The sequence below is a fragment of the Trichechus manatus genome, unplaced genomic scaffold, assembly GCF_000243295.1.
Source record: "Trichechus manatus latirostris isolate Lorelei unplaced genomic scaffold, TriManLat1.0 scaffold00151, whole genome shotgun sequence".
Lineage (NCBI taxonomy): Eukaryota > Metazoa > Chordata > Mammalia > Sirenia > Trichechidae > Trichechus > Trichechus manatus.
The window spans coordinates 4967268-4985967 of record NW_004444087.1 but is presented as its reverse complement, the minus strand read 5'-3'; the positions used below and the strand labels follow the sequence as shown (position 1 = coordinate 4985967).

The 18700-nt window shown below is 49.0% G+C and overlaps 1 protein-coding gene across 1 annotated transcript; it reads left to right on the top strand.

The window, feature by feature from the left end:
- Window positions 1-16828: 16828 nt before the first annotated feature.
- On the top strand, window positions 16829-18219 carry FOXL3 (forkhead box L3). The gene is made up of 3 exons (XM_004385975.1): window positions 16829-16935; window positions 17335-17503; window positions 17800-18219. The coding sequence occupies exons 1-3, from the start codon at window positions 16829-16831 to the stop codon at window positions 18217-18219; spliced, it is 696 nt and encodes a 231-aa protein (XP_004386032.1).
- The last annotated feature ends 481 nt before the right edge of the window (window positions 18220-18700 follow it).

Genomic DNA, 18700 nt, shown 5'->3' with positions numbered 1-18700 from the left:
TCAGACAGAACCCCAAGGTCCCCTGCGTGTGTGTGTGTGTGTGTGTGTGTGTGTGTGTGTGTGTGTGTTGCGGGGTGGGCACCAGAACAGCAGGGTTCTTCCTGAATCTCCTCAGAGCCTGCATAGGGATTCCAGCTCTGGTCAGAAGGAAGGGGTCTGTGGGTTGGCCTAGGAGCTGCCAGCAGGGAGTCATGACCCTGTGGGAACCGAGGGGTGGTCACAGGGCACAGCACCCACAAGGGCCTGGGTGGAGGAGGCATGGCCCCCAAAGGATTCCAGGTCAGGGGGCATGGCGCCCACGAAGGCCCGGGTAGAGGGGCAGCCTGGTTAGGTTGCAATGGGGGGCACAGATCAACCAGTCCCTGCTCAGATCCCCTCTTCCACCCTGTTCCAATGGGTTTTGGGGCTCAAGGACAAGGACGGAGCCTTCTTAACGCCTTCCCTTAGCGAATAAGAGCACAGGAGTTGTATCCGGGATCACCTGCTGGGAAGGGGCCCAGGGCAGGCCGGACACTTGCTCATGGCTGAGCCCCTCTCGCCATCTAGTGGCCAAGCAGAGAACAGCAAGAGCTGGGCCTAGTCAATAAACTGTTGTTGGGTGCCTTCGAGTGTTAGCAACCCTATGTACAACTCTGCCCGGTCCTCCGCCATTCTCACAACTGTTGCTACGTTTGAGCCCGTTGTTGCAGCCACTGTCAATCCATTAGTCATTCTCAATTTATGTATTCTTAATGGGCGTTGGATACAAGCCCTGTAGACCTGCACACCGATAAATATCCACAGACACTTTCCTTTAAACACAGAAGTTTGGGATTCGCCTGCAGGGAAATGGACAACTGTTGAGAGCAGCAAGCACCCTGGCCTTCCAGAATCTTCCATCTGCATGCTGTCACAGGGCCTTTGCACAGTCTCCCAGCCCTGGAGCTCTTTGCCCCTGCACCTACTCTACTTTGTTAATGTAATTTGTTATGTCCCAGAAGATTTTCCTAGTTTCTAGGCTGGGTCAGCCCTCTACATGTCCCCCTCAGTGTAGTCTCTCTCAGAGCCTCTACCTCTGTTTATATCATATGACAAAGTTTGTAATCACACATGCATTTCTGAGATTATGTGGTCAATTGACTGGAAGCGCTGCTCTACCGCAGAGCCCGTAGCACCATGTCCAGCACATGGTAGACCCTCATTAAATGATGCTGACAAGCCATGTCGAAGCCTGTCTCTCGGCTCTGATCCCTTGCATAGGGCCGGCCTGGTCCACATCCTGTTTTCCCTCATCATTTTGGTTCAACATCATTTGCTGATCCTCCTCCATATCCCATGCGGTTCCGCATGGTTTGCTCTGGGAAGGTTTTTACTTCCCTGTGTGTGGTGGACAGCTCCCAAGATGGCCCCTGACAACCAGAGGCCTCCTACTGCTCACGCTCTTGTGAGCCATCACGCCGTCCCCCACCCCCCCACTGGATCCAGATTGGTCTATGAGATCAATGGAATACACCATAAGCAATGGTTATGTCCCTTCCAAAGCTAGGCTACATAACATCTTGTGACTTTTGCTTCTCTCTGTCTTGAATCTCTTGCTGTAGCAGAAGCCAGCTGCCATGTTGTGAGCAACTCTATGGAGAGGCTGATGTGATAAGGAAATGAGACCTCCAGCCAACGGCCAGTAGGGGGCTGAGGCCTCCAGCCAACAGCTAGCACGAACATGACAGGTATGTGACTGAACCCTCTAAGAAGCAGACCCTCCAGCCCCAGTCAAGTCTTCAGATGAACGCAGCCCTGGTCGACATCTTCACTGCAACCTCATGAGAGACGCTGAGCCAGAACCACCCAGCTAAGCCACTCCCGGATTCCTGACTCTCGGAAACTGTGTGGGATAATAAAGATTTGTTGTTTTAAGCCGATAAGTTTGGAATGGTTTGTTACACAGAAATAGATAACTACCCCCACTGTGTTAAGACTTTAATATTAACAGCAAAGACTTGCCCATCTACTCACAATTGTTCAAAGTTCACCTGTTAGGAGAAGAGGATCCCTCAGCCTGCATTTCTACAGCTCTAGCTATCCCTGCTTCTACTGAGCTACTGCATGTGTCCATGCAATGGCCAAAATATAGGAAAATTTGCCCTCTGCAAAGCACCTGCTGCTATCAGCTCACCTTGAGAGCAGCCCTCCTGCACTCCGAGACGAGAAGTTCCTTTGCTGAAGGATACTTTGTGTGCTGCTGATTTGATCAAGGTAGATTTTCCTCAGAGTATAAGGATTCTGGTGCCAGAGCAGACACCAATCCTTATCTTCTACTGCCCTGAAATCTGGCAACTTTTCGAAGTCTTCTAATCCAGATTAATTTTATCTCTTTTTTATGTCTCTGCCAATTTTGTTCTTAGGCATGCAATGAAGTCTTAATTAGAATAGTAACTGCCACTCTCCATTCAACAGAAAATCTTGATTTCATTCTTAAGAAACTGTGCATTAGATATAAAAAAAACTCAAAGGCATTTGGATGCATAATCTGCATAAACACAAATTAACTGTGTGAATCACAAATGTCATTCAGTACAGATTTCCTGAAGAGAAGTTTCCTGCCCCTAAAAAAATTCTTAGTAGCTAATGGCTATTGTTGGAGCCCTGGTGGCGCAGTGGTTAAAAGCTCGGCTGCTTACCAAAAGGTCAGCAGTTCAAATTCACCAGCTGCTCCTCGGAAACCCTCTGGGGCAGCTCTACTCTGTCCTATAGGGTCACTGTGAGTCGAAATTGACTCGACGGCAACAGGTTTGGTTTTGGTTTAATGGCTGTGGTTAACAGCCAAGCCCTTAACTGTTTTCACCACCTGGACTCCTAGGTTGATGGTTCAAACCCACCTAGTAACTCCGTGGGAGAACGACCTAGCAATCTGCTCCCATAAAGATCACAGCCTAGAAAACCCTATAGGGCAGTCCTACTCTGTCACATGCGGTCAGTATGAGTTGGAATTGACAGCACCCAACAACAACAATGACTATGATGACTTCCAGATTTCAGGGCAGTAGAAGGTAAGGATCAGTGTCCACTGTGGCACCAGAATCCTTATCTCTGAGGAAAAGTTCCACACCAACCAAGATGGCTGCAAATCCAATTCTGTGAAAATGAATCCAACTTCCCTGTTAGCCATGGGTATAAACCATATAAACGTATAATATCCCAACAAGAGCTCGCTCCCTATATCCAAGGTGAATGCCACAGCACAGATCTGTGTGTCCCTTTGTCCCTGTCATGGTTTGAATTATCTCCCCCAAAACATGTGTGTATCAATTTGGCTAGGCCATGATTCCTGGTATTGTGCGATTTTCCTGTATGTTGTAAACCTGCCTCTATGATGTTAATGAGGGAGGATGGGTGGCAGTTGTGTTAGTAAGGCAGGACCTGATCTACCAGACTGGATTGTGTCCTGAGGCAACCTCTTGAGATATAAAAGACAGAAGTGAGCAGTGAGACAGGGGGACCTCATACCATCAAGAAAGCAGTGCCAGGAGCAGAGCGCGTCCTTTGGACCGGGGTCCCTGCGCAGAGACGCTCCTAGTCGAGAGAGAGAAAGCCTTCCCCTGGAGCTGACAGCCTGAATTTGGACTTTTAGCCTGCTTTACTGTGAAGAAATAAATTTCTCTTTGTTAAAACCATCCACTTGTGGTATTTCTGTTATAGCAGCACTAGATAACTAAGACAGTCCCTTAACATTTTTGCCTTGTACTGTATCCCTCTGTGTTTATCTGCCGCCTGCCAGGATCCTGCCACGAGAGGCAGATACCCTCTTCCTGCCCTCAGCGCATACTTGGTAAGCATCTGCGATGTAACAGAGACTGTCCTTGAGGCTGGGGGTGGGATGGTGAACTAACGCTGTCTGTCCTTACGAGTACGAGGGCGCCATCTTAGGGAGATACTGGACAAAAGAACCAGGCAAGTTCAAGTCAGCATACAGGAAGTTACAGGCGACGTGAACCCAGAGCAGGGTGCTAACCCACTTTGGGTTGTGAGAGGTGCTTCTAGATTCCCAGAAATATGTGGGGACTTTTCAAAGTCCTTATTCCCCAAAACATCTCATTTCCCAGTCTTTCCTCTCAAACTTTTTGGTTACTCTACTGTTTGCTCAGACTAAGAATAGGAAGAAAGGCCTGGTGATCTACTTTTGGAAATCAGCCAATGAAAACCCTATGGATCACAAGGGTCCAGTTCACAACTGATCATGGGGATGGTGCAGGACTAGGTATGTTCCGATCCATTGTGCACGGCAACTCCATGGGTCAGGGCCCAACTCGACGGCAGCTAACAATTGTTTGCCCCAACTGTTATCCTTTGCCTAATACACTTGCTTTTAAATGTGTTTGACAAATGCTCCCTGGTTGGGTATCACCTCAGTCCTGGAAGAGCTCTAGTCCTTTGGGGAGCCACCAGTTCGGTCAAAAAGAACAACCACAATTTTTGATAATATTTGTACTGTCCTGCTCCCCCTGGTCCTGGACACTTGTACGGGGAATTGGGGCTGTTGTCTTCAAGGCCACCACTAAGCTGGTTGGCCAGGGTGAGTTACAATGCCACAAAGTTCTTCCTGAGATTCAGCCGCTTGTTCTCGATTAAGCTGCAACCTTTTGACTAGCATCCAGAGTTCCAAGAAAGTTGATTCTGACAGTGTTTGTGGTTTATTTGTTGTTTTGGGGAAGGGACAGACTTTTGGAGTTTCTTGCTCCACCATTTTGTTGAGTTTTGAAAGTTCTTTTAGAGTTTTGAGAGTTCTTTATAAATTCTAGATGCAAGTCCTTTATCAAATATTTCCTCCCTGTCTGTGGCTTGTCTCTCCTTTCTTTTTTTTTTAAACAGTGTCTTTTAAGGAGCAGAAGTTTTTAATTTTGATAAAGTCCAATTTATTACTTTTTTCTCTTATGAATTGTGCTTTTCTTGTTTTACCTAAGAAGGCTTTGCCAAATACAAGACCACAAAGATTTTCTTCTAGAAGTTTTATAGTTTTAGATTTTACACTTAGGTCAGTGGTTCATTTTGAGTGAATTTTTGTATATTGTGTGAGATATGGATCCAAGTTATTATTTTTAACATATGAATATCCAATTATTCCAGCACCCTTTGTTGAGAAGGCTCTCCTCGCCACTGCTGCCTTTTCGTCTTTGTCAAAAATACATGGTCCACATGTGCGTGGGTCAGTGTCTGAACCCTCTGTTCTGTCCCATTGATCTATTTGTCTTTGTGCCAATACCACACTATTTAGATTGCTATAACTTCTAAATGATTATTGAAATCAGATAGGATTAGTCCTCCAACTTCACTCTTTTTCCAAGTTGTTTTAGCTATTCTGATCCTTTGCATTTCCATACGAATTTTAGAATAGCTTGTCCATTTCTCTTTAAAAAAAAACAAAAAATCCCCCTGGTATTTTCATTGGGATTGCATTGAATCTGAGCAACAGTTTGGGGAGAACTGACATCTTCATTTTAACAATACTGAGTCTTCTGACTCACGATCAAGGTATTATCTCTCTACTTGTTTAGGTCCAGGGTGGACCTTCTAATACCCAAGAATAAAAAAGTACTTCAATATCTGAAAGTGATCGGAAATTTCAGAATCTGCCTGAGATCTCCTTCAGAGATGGGAACGGGAGATTCAAAAAAGCAAAAATGAAAGGACATTGTATGACAAAATAGTTTTTTCCTACTTGTACCAAGTCTCTGCTCATCAGTGTGATAGCTACAATTCTTCCCTAGTTATTGATCTGTTAGGTTTTCAATTTTGTTCATTTATAATTTCCTAAAAGATGATTAATTTCCTCAAGAATTTTTCAAACCATCAAAATACAATTATGTACAAATCCTAGTCAGCTGATTTCAAAACCTAGCCTCTCTTTCTCCCCTTGCCTTCCTCCCTCCCTTTCTGTCTCTCTGTCTCTGTCTCTCTCTGCTTCTGTCTGTCTCTCTGTCTGCTTCTGTCTCCCTCTGTGTCTGTCTCTCTCTTCTTCCTTGTCTCTCTCCTCTTTGTCTCTGTCTGTTTTTCTTTTTATCTCTATCTCTTTCTGTCTTTCTCTGCTTTCCTCTCTTCCTCCCTCTCTGTCTCTGTGTCTCTCTGTGCACCACAATAAATAAAAACACTAAGAACCTCTAATGTTTTTCTACTGCTTATTTTATTTAATACACCTAACAATCCAATGAGCAATAATCTATTATTTGGAAGACAACTACCTGGCCAACCGACTGGAAGAGATCCATATTTACACCTATTCCAAGGAAAGATGATCCAACCGAATGAGGAAATTATCGAACACCTCAACATAAAGAAAACAAAAATCCTCACAAGTGGACCAATAAGCAACATCATGATAAACGGAGAAAAGACTGAAGCTGTCAAGGATTTCCTTTTACTTGGATCCATAATCAACACCCATGGATGCAGCAGTCAAGAAATCAGACGCATTTCATTGGGCAAATCTGCTGCAAAGGATCTCTTTAAAGTGTTAAAAAGCAAAGATGTCACCTAGAAGCCTAAGGTGTGCCTGACCCAAGCCATGGTGTTTTCAATTGCCTCATATACATGCAAAAGCTGGGCAATGAATAAGGAAGAACAAAGAAAAATTAACACCTTTGAATTATGGTGTTGGTGAAGAATATGGAATATACCATGGACTGCCAAAAGAATGAACAAATCTGTCCTGGAAGAAGTACAGACAAAATGCTTCTTAGAAGCAAGGATGGTGAGACTTTGTCTCACATACTTGGAACATGTTTTCAGGAGGGATCAGTCCCTGGAGAAGGACATCATGCTCGGTAGAGGGTCAGCAAAAAAGAGGAAGACCCTCAACAAGATGGACTGACACGGTGGCCGAAACCATGAGCTCAAGCATAACAACGATTGTGAGGATGGTACAGGACCAGGCAGTGTTTTGTTCTGTTGTACACAGGGTCACTATGAGTCAGCACCTAACAACAACAGCGATCCGATGAGCAATAATCTATTAATGTCCTGGACTTCCAGAGTAGGGAATTGAATGCTCGGTATTTTGAGTAATTTGCCAAATGTTGCACAGCTGACAAGCAGTGGGGTAGGATTTCACCCCATTTCTGTCTGACTTCTGGGTCCCAGACTCTCGGTACTCAGGAGAAGGCGTGAACGTGAGATTCGGATGAAGTATAAAGGGGGCAGTCTCCTAACCCCCTAAGTGCCTTTTAAGGGCAGAGTTTATGTGGTTTGCTTTGTTCTTTCCTTGGCTATTCATCTCACTGAAGTGTAGAGCTCTGTAAACAATTGTTAAAAAGTTCGCCTTCTCAAATGCTACATTTTACTTCTGAAAGGAAAGCAGTGATGATTGCTTGTCAAGAAAGAGTCACAAGATGCTAATTGCCTCCATTTCTGCTGGCTGGCAAACTCAACAGGCTCAACCGCGGTGATTCGGGAAATTATTCAAATGCTTGCTGTGTGGGTTTGGAAAAGTGCCACGAATATAATTTTTGTACTTCTTGCTTAGTCTCTTCATGCAGCATTCATTGAGGGCTGGGGAGCAGAACAGTCAAATTTCCTCTCCTCAACTCTTAGAACTTTCCAGCACAATCACTCAGGATGTTCCCTTTGTCTGAGCTGCTGTGATTATTCCCAGGCCAAAAGAGTGTTCGTGTGATCTGGAAAATGGTAGATGCCCAAAAGTTGCAGCTGAATGAATGAGTGAGCCTCATAAGGCTTGTCTTCTTCAAAAAAAGAAAGTTTGGGTCTGATTTTTAAGGAAACTCACCACTAATAAACCTATAGTTAGAAATTAGGTGATTATTCATATTATAAATATGCTCCCTAGAAACATTTAAAATATGATTTATAAATGAATTCTGGCCCATTCAATATTCTGTGGCCATTAAAAATAAAGTTTTTGAAGAATTTTGAATGATAAACAGTTTTGCAAATGGCACCCACACTCCAAAATTGGAAGAGTAGGTACCAGAGTGTGAACAGTGGTTAGCTCGGAATGGTAGAATCATAGGTGATTTTTATTTTATACCTTTCTCTACTTTATAAATTTTCTGTAATGAACATAATTTTTAATAAAAATACCAAAGTGTGCAAGTAAGATATGACAAGATATTATAGAGAAAAGTCTGAAGGCCCCTATATTCACCCCCCACCCTACCACACTCATTTCCTTTCTCCTGCCTCAAGGCCAAATACAAACAAAACTTGGTGTTTATTAAGACACAACTTTATATTTTTGCCACATACATATGTATCTGTAAACAACACAGTTCATTGTTTTGTTTTTAATATTCATTTTATTGTTGTTGTTACTTACCGTCGAATACATTGTGACTCATGACAACCCCAGGTATTGCAGAGTAGAACTTGGCTCCATGGAGGTTGCAAGGCTGTGACCTTTCTAAAGCAGATTACCAGGCCTGTCTTCTGAGATGCCTCTGGGTGGTTCGAACCACCAACCTTTCGGCTAGTAGTCAAGTGCTTAACCGTTTGCACCATTATAAATGGTATCATATTGTACATGTTGTTCTGGGACTTAGCTATTCTACTCAATACGTTTGTGAGAACTAAAAGATTAATTCATTTAACTGCTAGTTTCTACCCAGAATATGTCGTGATGCTCTATTGAGGGCCTTTGAGGATCTCAATATTTTTAGGATTGTGAAGGATCCTGAGATGGAAAATTTGAGAACTGCTGTTCTGGCATCTCAGAGTCTTCAAACACTTGCATACCCTTGGCAGGCAAGTAAAGAGGAAAATAAGGAGGGTCTTACAACTCGTTTTATTTTTTAGTTTTCTCTTTGCATCTGCAGTTACTTTGCCCTTATTATTTCTAATTTTGTTTGTGTGAGCACTGTGAGGTAAGTTGGGTACCCCTGAGTGTATATGTACCTGGTTGTGCAACTCTTGGCAGGACACTGCCTCTGCTGGAGCCCATCAGATCCCACCACACAGACTATGGGTTGGTTTCAGTACAGTTGGGTGATTGCTTCTGTCCTAGACAAGTGTTGTGGGTTGAACTGTGTACCCCTAAATTTATGCTGAAGTCCTAACTCCTGGTATCTATGAACATGACCTTGTTCGGAAACAGTCTTTGAAGATGCTATGAGTTAGGATAATCTGAGGTCGTACTGGAACAGGGCGGGTCCTAATTCCAACTGAGTGTGCCCTGTAAAAGAGGAGAAGAGACAGGAAGACAGAGGCAAGACAGCCACGCGAAGATGGAGGCAGAGATTGAAGTGATAGCAGCCACAAGCCAATGTACGCCAGGGGCCACCAGAAGCTGGAAGAGATAAGGAAGGATGCTCCCCTAGAGCTTCCAGAGGGAGCCCCGCCCCGCCAACACCTTGATTTCAGACTCCTGACCTCCGGAACTGTGAGGTAATAAATTTCTGTTGTTTTAAGGCACCCAGTTTGTGGCAAGTTGTGATTGTTAAGATAGCCACAGGAAACTCATATAAGTTTACTACACTTAGTTTTCATTTTTATGGAGTATGATAGACAGGGAGCCCTGATGGCACAGTGGTTAAGAGCTCAGGCTGCTAACCAAAAGGCTGACAGCTCAAATCCACCAACCACTCCTTGGAAACCCTATAGGGAAATTGTTCTCTATCCTATAGGGTCGCTATGAGTGGAGTCAACTCGATGGCAATGGGTTTGGTTTTTTGTTTTTTTTTCTAATCATCCACCAAAATTTATTTACTACAATGTTCTGATCACTTCTTCTCTCAACCCAGGGATGGCTACATAATTTTCAGGGCCCAGTGCAAAATGAAAAGGGGCAGTGGTGGTTCAGTGGTTGAATTCTTGCCTTCCATGTAGGAGTTCAATTCCCAGCCAATGCAACTCATGCGCAGCCACCACCCGTCCCTCAGCGGACGCTTATATGTTGCTATGATGCCAAACACTTTCAGTGGAGCTTCCAGACTGAGAAAGGCTACTAAGAAAGGCCTGGTGATCTACTTCCAAAAAGCAGCCAGTGAAAAACATTATAGATCACAATGGTCCAATCCGCAACCGAGCAGGACCGGACAATGTTTTGCTCTGTGTTGTTGTGCGTAGGGTCGCCATGAATGAGGGCCAACTTGACAGCAGTTAACAACAACAGCAATAACAGTGCAAAATGAAAATGCAGAGTCAGTGGCAACAAGGAAGTCCATCTCCCCTTCCTGCAAGCCTGCCACCCCAACCCATGGAAGATATGCAATCCCTAGGGCACCAGGTTGCAGGGAGAAGGTGCCTTAGAACCTGTCCCTGAACCTGTCTCCAGGAGCCAGGAAGGTGGCAGAAGGTGGACTGCCTGTGAGCTGAGGTTCAAGCCCCCAGTGCATGCTACATTATCCCGTTAGACTTCAGTTACAAAACACAAATTTAAAGACAAGATTATTATCCTCTTCCAGATGGCAAAGACAAAGCATTAAATCCCAAGCATGAGGCATGGGACCCTGAGCCACTGCACTGGTCACACCCCAGGAAGCTGGCCCTGCCTTAAATCTTCTCAGGTCACCCAATGCATCTTCTCAGTCTTGCGGCCTCTCTCTTTCAACCCACCCTGGAATTCATGGCAAAATATTTCAGTTCCACAATGTTTATGTCCCACAATCCAGCCAGTGTCACGCCACCATCAGCTTCAGAATGTCTCCTGATTTTTTTGGTTTTTATGATAAACAATTCTAAGATGGCCCCCAAGATTTTGTGTCCCCCAGTGTACACACCCATGGTGTACACTGGGCTGCAAATATGATGAATTTTACCCTTGTGATTAGGTCGTGTTACATGACACACTTGACCGTAAGTTAGGGGGATTATCCCAGCAATCCTGCTGTAATTACATGAGCGTGCTCTCTGACTGACTGCAGAGGAGGAAGTCAGAGGTCTGAAGCAGAAGAAGGGTTCAGAGAGGCATTGCAGGTGTGAAGATGGAGGGGGCCTTGTGGTAAGGAATGCGGGTGGCCTCCAGGAGCTGAGAGCAGCCCCTGGCTGGCAGTCAGCAAGAAAGCAGGGCCTCAGTCTTACAACCGAAAAGAACTGAATTTTGCCAACAACAAGAATGAGCCTGGAAACAGATTTTTCCCAGAGCTTCTAGATAAGTATGTGGCCCAGCTGACACCTTGATTAAAGCCTTGTGACACCCTGAGCAGAGAAGCACTCACACTGTACGTACCTGACTTCTGACCTACACAGCTATGAGCTAACAAATGGTCTTTAGCTTAAGCCTCTAAGTTTGTGGCAACATGTTGCACAGCAATAAAAAACTAATACAGTAATCAATGCAAATTCAATTATTTTTATTGCACAAGAAATACATCAATAAACTGTTCTCATAAAAAATTAAAACACTATGACTAAAGTTTGCTTAGTTCTCTCTCCAGAGGTAACCACTATTATTTATTTAGGGCCAATCCTTCCAAATCTTTTTCTCAACAGAGGCAGGTTGGTGCAGTACCTAAAGGCATGGTGTATATCCTGACTTTATCACTCAAGAAGATAAACGAAAGCCACTGCCATCAAGTCCATTCCAACAGGAGGTGGCTCCATGTTACAGAGCAGAACTGCTCCATAGGGTTTCTTTGGCTGTAATCTTTTTACGGAAGTAGATCACCAGGACTTTCTTCTGCAGCACTGCTGGGTGGATTCAAACCACCAACCTTTATGTTAGTAGTCAAGTGCAAACTATTTGCACCACCCAGGACTGCTGTGACTTGCTAGCTGTGTAACTTTGGGCAATCTGCTCCCCTTGAGTTGTTGATGGATTAAATGAGTTATTATCTGTAAAGTACATAGAGTAGTGTCTAGCACACAATAATTGCTCAGAAAATGTACATCATCATGTTCACCATAACTGCTAAGCATCTGCATACTTTTATGGGCTTTTATGAGCTGATGTTTGGTTTTGTTTTTATATGAGTGGTAGCAGACTGTAGATAAGTTCAGCTAATTGCTTTTGAGGGCATTGTGTTCCTCTTCTGTGATTGCTTCTGTCTCTTGTCAAGCTCATATAAATTGCTCTTCCTGTTTGATTGGTTTGAAACCAGCTGAGGGGTGATCCAGAGGCTCCCCCAAGCCTGGGCCACAGTGGGAAGGGGCTCCCACATGTCCGCCAGATGCCAGGCCCACTGAGCATGCGTCCTAGATCTGCTGAAGTTGGAGGATAGACTTGTTTTGCACTCACAAATTCAGGCCCCTGCAGAACCAACCATCTCGTCTAAAGCAACTCCCGGTTTTATGCAGGGCACAGAACCCCGCCAGGGAGTTACAAAGCACAGTAGTGCACGGAATTTGGGACCAGAGTCTCATCCCAAACAAAACAGCCCAGATTGCAACTGAGGTACCTCCTTTCTGTAGCACCTCCCTCGAGCTCATGCATTTCTCATTAGCTCCTGGAAGTGACCCACAGGGAGCATGGTTTTAATAGGCAGAGCTCTTCGGCTAGGTGGAGCTGATTTCAAACACTGGCTCTGATCTTCACCAGCTGTGGGATCCTGGGCACGTTACCAAACCTTCCCCACCCCCAACTCTCAGCTTCCTTCTTGTAAAATGGGAGGGGGCTCAGCAATTGCGCCTACTTTGGAGGGCTGCTCTGAAAAGGATGTAACACCCTTCATAGAGTGTGGCATGAACCAAGGCACCACTATTGCCAGAATTACTGTTGTCTGATGCTCTGTGGCTTTGGTGCACGATCTTCACAAAGAAGGGATGCTTCTGGAGGGCTGGTCAGCGCACACGTGATGGGGAGGGGCCGAGTGTGCTGGCCACATGGAGCTGACTCTCCTTGGAGGAGTGAGGCAGAGACGGAGGACAGAGGGTTCTGTGCAGTGCCGACCTGGCTAAGCTGGATCCACGTCCCAGAACCCCCTTCCTGGTGAAGTCCTGGGTTAGGGCTGGGCAGAGACGTTGGCCGGGACTGGGAAAGCTGTGGTGAAGTTGCAGCCAGGTCTGGTCTGATCAGGGACAGCTCACGCACACTTACTGATGGGCCGGCCCACCTGCCAGTCAGGAGACATGCCTCTCACTCCACCAGCTTCCCCCAGATCTCCCTTGGCTGATGGCTGACCTTGGGCTCCCAGGAGGACAAGCCCCAGGATCTCGGATCTCAAGTCCGCAGAACCCTAAAAGCTCATCTGAAGGTTTGTGGAAGTAGAAAGAGGAGGGGGGCAAGAATAGTGGGGACGTGGGCATCAGGATCAATGGAGAACCCCAAATGCGGAGGCAGGCGACCAGGGTTCCATCCCCGTTTTGGCATGGACCCACTGAGGACCAAGGCCATGCTGCTCAGTCTAACTGTATTCACACAGCTCGGCACCTCTGAGCTTCAGTGTCCTGAACCACACTTTGAAGGGCACGGCGAGAGGCCCCAAGACCATTCAGCACTTTTGTAGCTAAACCTTTCTTTTTTCTTGAGTTCATTGCAGATTCCACATGCAGTTGTAAGAAATTACACAGAGATCCCATGTACCTTTACCCAGTTCCCCCCAATGGTGACATCTTGCAAAACTGTAGTCAACGTATGCACCCTTTACCCAGTTCCCCCCAATGGTGACATCTTGCAAAACTGTAGTCAATGTATGTACCCTTTACCCAGTTCCCCCCAGGGGTGACATCTTGCAAAACCATGGTCAACATCACAGCCAGGGTCTTGACATGGAAAAAGTCAAAATTCAGAGCATCCCAGCACTACAAGGATCTCCCATGTTGCATTTTTATAGCCCCCCTCTCAACTCACCCCCCTCACATCCCATACCCCTGGCAACCACTAATCTGTTCTCCATCTCATAATTTTGTCATTTGAAGAATGTTGCATAAATGGGATTGCACAGTATGTAACCTTTTGGGATTGGCTTTTTTCACGGAGCTTAATTCTTTGGAGAATCACCCACATTGTTGTGTGTATCAATTGCTCCTTCACTGGAGAATCACCCACATTGTTGCATGTATCAATGGTTCCTTCCTTTTTATCGCTGAGTTGTATTCCAAGGTGTGGATGGACCCAGTTTAATCATTCCCCTGTTGAGAGACATCTGGGTGGCTTCCAGTCTCTGGCCATTACAAATAAAGCTACAATGAACATCCGCGTACAGGCTTCTTTGTGGACATAAATTTTCATTTCTCTGGGGTAAGTGCCCAGGAGTGCTGCAGTGGGGTAGTGGTAGCGTTGGACCTCCTCTAACTTCAGGGGGGATGAGAATCAGCACCAGCATCGGCCCAAAGCTGATTCCTATGAAATGGAGGTCAGACATACCTCTACTCTCCAACCTTTTTACCAATGCTGACACCAGCCATCCTCCCCAGGGCACTCTCTACTTCTCTGCTAGGTTCCATAATTTGTTGCAATGGCCACACGGAACTCACAGACCATACTCACAGTTATAAGGTTGATTAGGGAAGTAACATGGGATCAGGATTAACTTGGAAGTAACAGGAACAGGACATGATCGGTGTCAGGAAGCACATAAGCAAGGTCTGGAAGTTTCCCTCAAAGTGAAGAGCACATCCCTCCCTTTTTTGGAGCAGGACATCTGTCTTTCTCTCTCTCAGTCACGCAGGCCTCTTCTCAACCCCCTCATGACAGGCCTCCTCTCAGCCCCCTCTTGAGCCTGGCCTCGGCTCCTGCTCAGACCTGGCCTCCTCCCTGCTCCAGCTTTCTAGCTCCACCAACAAGTGCCCAGAGGCACCCTACTCCTCCTGCCAGCAAGCCTCCTACCCAAAGATGCTCAGCTCTCTCACTCCATGGCTTGGCAAGCCCACTGTAGCCACCTTGATCCATGGGCCAGAAAGCCCACTATGCCGTCTTGCACCTGTCTCCTGGTTCTGCTGCCCCCACTCCAGTGTTACAGCTCCGTCTCCTGGGTCTACGAGGTTCTCAGCACAGGGACCCTGGGTCCAAAGGACGCACTCCACTCCAGGCTCTTCCTCTTGGTGATAGTGAGGTCCTCCTCAACCTCTGTGGGAAAAGTGTGCTTATCCAGGCAGGTGGCTCAATCCTACTGGATAGATTTTATGCGCCCCATTTGCATAATAACTGACCAATCCTCTCTCAAGTGGCTCCATCTATTTGCACAATAACTGACATTTTCTACTAGCAGGGACTGGCTTCTTCCCTGGGTAACTGTAACAAGGCAACTGTAACAACTCCTCAGGGTCCAGGGGAAAAAATCTCCCAAGCTGTTTTCTTTTTCTCTCTTTTCCACAGAACCAAGGCAAAAGGCCACATAAAGAAACTCGTTGCGGAGTTGCACGGCGGTTGCACATTTAGTTTTCGAAGAAACTGCCAAACTGTTTTCCCTTTTCTGTGTTACAGTGCTTTTTATTTTGACATCTGATGGTGAGCATGGTGCGGAGCTATTGGGCGCACCGGGGCCTGAACGAGACAGCCGCAGTGCCGAAAGCAGGGGACCTGGCACTTCACACCCGGGAGGCTTTTCTGGAAGACCTGGCAGTGCCATGGCCTCTTCTCCAAGAAGATCCTCCGCTGGCACTGTGCGGGCCTGCGGGCCCTTCTTACCAAGGGGGAAGGGCAGTATCAGGTTTCCTGGGGCCATTCATTTCCTGAGGCCAATCTACTGGCCTGCGCCTGGGTCATCTCAGAGCTGAGGGCTCTGCTTCAAAGGGGAGCTTTCTGGAAGAAGGATCTTGTCCCAGGCTTCCTGGGTTCAGGGAGATGCAGCACTGGGATCCCGGTCAGAATTCTGCAGATTACCCAGGGAAACACCTTCAGGTGGAATGAAGCAAAGAGCCTCCCCTAAGATCCCACCTCACTGCTTTTCCTCTTGGAATGTCTTAACCTAGATCCCTTCTCTCTCATTCTTTTCCCTCCCCTCTCCTCCCCCTCCCCTTCCCCTTCCCTTCTCTTTCCTTCTGCACCCACCGACCCATTCATTGAATGGGGCTTTGTCGATAGAAGGGAGCGGTAAGGTAGCGACTTTGCTAAAGGAAAGTCTACCGCCCAGGACCGGAGCTCTGCCCCAGAGCGCAGGGCTGGGTTACTGGCAGGCCCAGACCACTGGCTGCGGTTGGTGCCTGGAGCTGGGGTTCCTGAAGGAGGCACAGTTCTGGGCAGGATGGGACAGGGAGGCGGGATCACAAGGGCGTCTGCGGAAAAGTTGGACGCAGTGTATCAGGCCTAGCTTTGATCCAGGGCCACTGGCGGTGCCTTTCCTGCCCCCGGCGGGGAGACAATCCTTGGGCTCCACAGATCCCGGCGGCTGGGCCCAGCAGCTCTGGGGCAGAAAGAGGCTCTGGCCCTCTCGGTGGCCGGCTCCGGGCTCCGCTCTGGCAGCCACTACTCAGAACCCGTGTCTACCCAAGGACCCAGGCGCCAGGGATGCCCCCGTGGCTTAAGGTGCGCCCAGGGCGCACAGGACCAGCGGGCTCCGAAGAGGCCTCCGCTTGAGGGGAGGCTTTGGGGAGCCCCGACCCCAGCTCGGGGGACACAGCCAGCCCCGAGCTCTGGGGCAAGCACAGGGAACGCGACGAGGCGCCGGGAGCAAGGAGTGGAGGCCTGCGAGGGCCCCCACACCCGCCCCCGCCCGTCGGACCACCCAGCGCGCCGCTCCCTCCTCCCGCAGCCGGTCAGAGGGTCACTGAGAATCGCGCCTGGCTCCGCTCCCCCCGCGCCGCTGTCACCGGTGGCTGGGGCCTCCCCGCGCCGGGATTGGATGCAGGAGAGCGGGGTGGGGCGGGCGGGGGACCCCAGAAGCCCCGGTTCCCGGCTGTGGCGCAGAGCAGCCCGCAGTGCAGACGCGGCAGGCCCACGGCCGGAGAAGATCGCACCATCAGGACCGGCGGGCGGCGCGGAGGAGGCGGCGGCAGCTGTGGCGGGGCCCGAGGCGCCAGGCGCACGGAGATGTTTGACAGTTCACAGTACCCCTACAACTGTTTCAACTACGACGCCGACGACTTCCCAGCAGGCAGCTCCGACGAGCAAAAGCGGCTCACGCGGCCGGCGTACAGGTGACTGCGAGGGTCGGGGGTCGGTGTCGGGGGCTGCAGGCTGCGACCCTCCTCCTCAGGGGGCGAAGTAGCTGGACGTGCCCGGGACAGAGGAAGGGGGAGGTGCTTCCTTCTCTCAGGCAGGGCTTAGCCGGGGCGCGTTGCACGTTCGAGGGTAGCCGGGAAAGTTCTCCCGACCTCCCTGAGGGGACACCCAAATGCGGGGAAGACACTGCTGGGGTCCGGGTAGAAGCAGGACAGAGCTCCAGGGGTCACCTCCCGCCCTCCACCTCCAACACCCCAACGGCATCCAGGGGCAGGGAAGGGTAGTGGGGTCGGCCTTGGAAGGGGACCCGGAGCCCCGGAAGGGCTGACCCAGTGAAGACTCCAGACGGCTGGGGGCCTGAACCCCGTTCGCAGCTACATCGCACTGATCGCCATGGCCATCCAGCAGAGCCCGGCAGGCCGCGTGACCCTGTCGGGCATCTACGACTTCATCATGCGCAAGTTCCCCTACTACCGTGCCAACCAGCGCGCCTGGCAGAACTCCATCCGCCACAACCTGTCCCTCAACAGCTGCTTTGTCAAGGTGAGAGCCCGTGTCGTCGGCCCCGCGCCGGGCCCACGCGGCCGAGTTATCCCCGATGACAGCGTGTGGGGAGGGACTGTCGCCTCCGCGGCTGCTGGAAACTTCATCCTAAGAAATTAAGCCGCCCCACCCAGGCCCTGCACCCCAAGAGGCGGAAGAGCGTGGTGTCAGGGACTTCCCGGGTTTTGCACCCACCGGGTGCCCAGTGAGCCCAGGTGCGCGTACAGGCGGACGGGTGGGCGGCGGGGCGCGTTGGGGAACTGGCCCGCGCTAAGCTCCGCGCCGCGCGCCCCCAGGTGCCCCGGACGGAGGGCCACGAGAAGGGCAAGGGCAACTACTGGACGTTCGCCGGCGGCTGCGAGTCGATGCTCGACCTCTTCGAGAACGGGAACTACCGGCGCCGGCGCCGGTGCCGCGGCCCTAAGCGGGGCTCACTGGACCAGGGGGTCGGGGCACCCGGCGCAGGCGGCGCAGGGGAATTCCGCGGTTCGCCCCAGCCCGCCGGCGCGCCCAGGTCCCCGGCCTCAGCCCTCCCAGCAGCGCCCCCGACTCCCGCCAGCCCCACCACGCTGGGGAAAGCGAACCACCGGAACATCAAGTTCAGCATCGACTACATCCTGTCTTCCCCCGGGTCCAGGTCTCCCCAACTCACGCTGGAGGGCAAACATCCCCGGCTGGAGTCCCAGCCAATGAACTTCCATTTTTGGACAATGTGAGGTGGGGCCTGAGGTGGGTTCTGGTTGGCCTGGAACTTGTCTTCCTGCAGCTCCCTCCCTGGAAGGATGGTTTTGCCAACCTTGAACCCAGAAGGCAAGGTACTGCCAGATCCTACACACTGCTTCCCCAGAGGCCTCTTGGCATTTAAACCAGCTCTGGGCTGGAGGCAGAAGTGGATCTGAAAGATAGTCATTGTGCAATTGTGGCTTCCTCCACTCAGAAAAAAAAAGAAAAAAGAAAAACTCCCTGCAGGAAAAACCCAACTGGACTGGAGTTTTATTTAAGGGTCTGCTCTAGGTTCACCCAGTAATCCTGCTCCAAGGAATAAAAATATCAGTCGGGTGTTCGGAGTGGAGTTCACTCAGAGTCAAGGTGACAGTTTATCTCTTGATCATTTGAGAATCTGCACACAGCCAGTGAGGTCGGTGGATACCTTCTCTACAGTCAAAACAATGATAACAAAGTGAAGGCAGACATTGG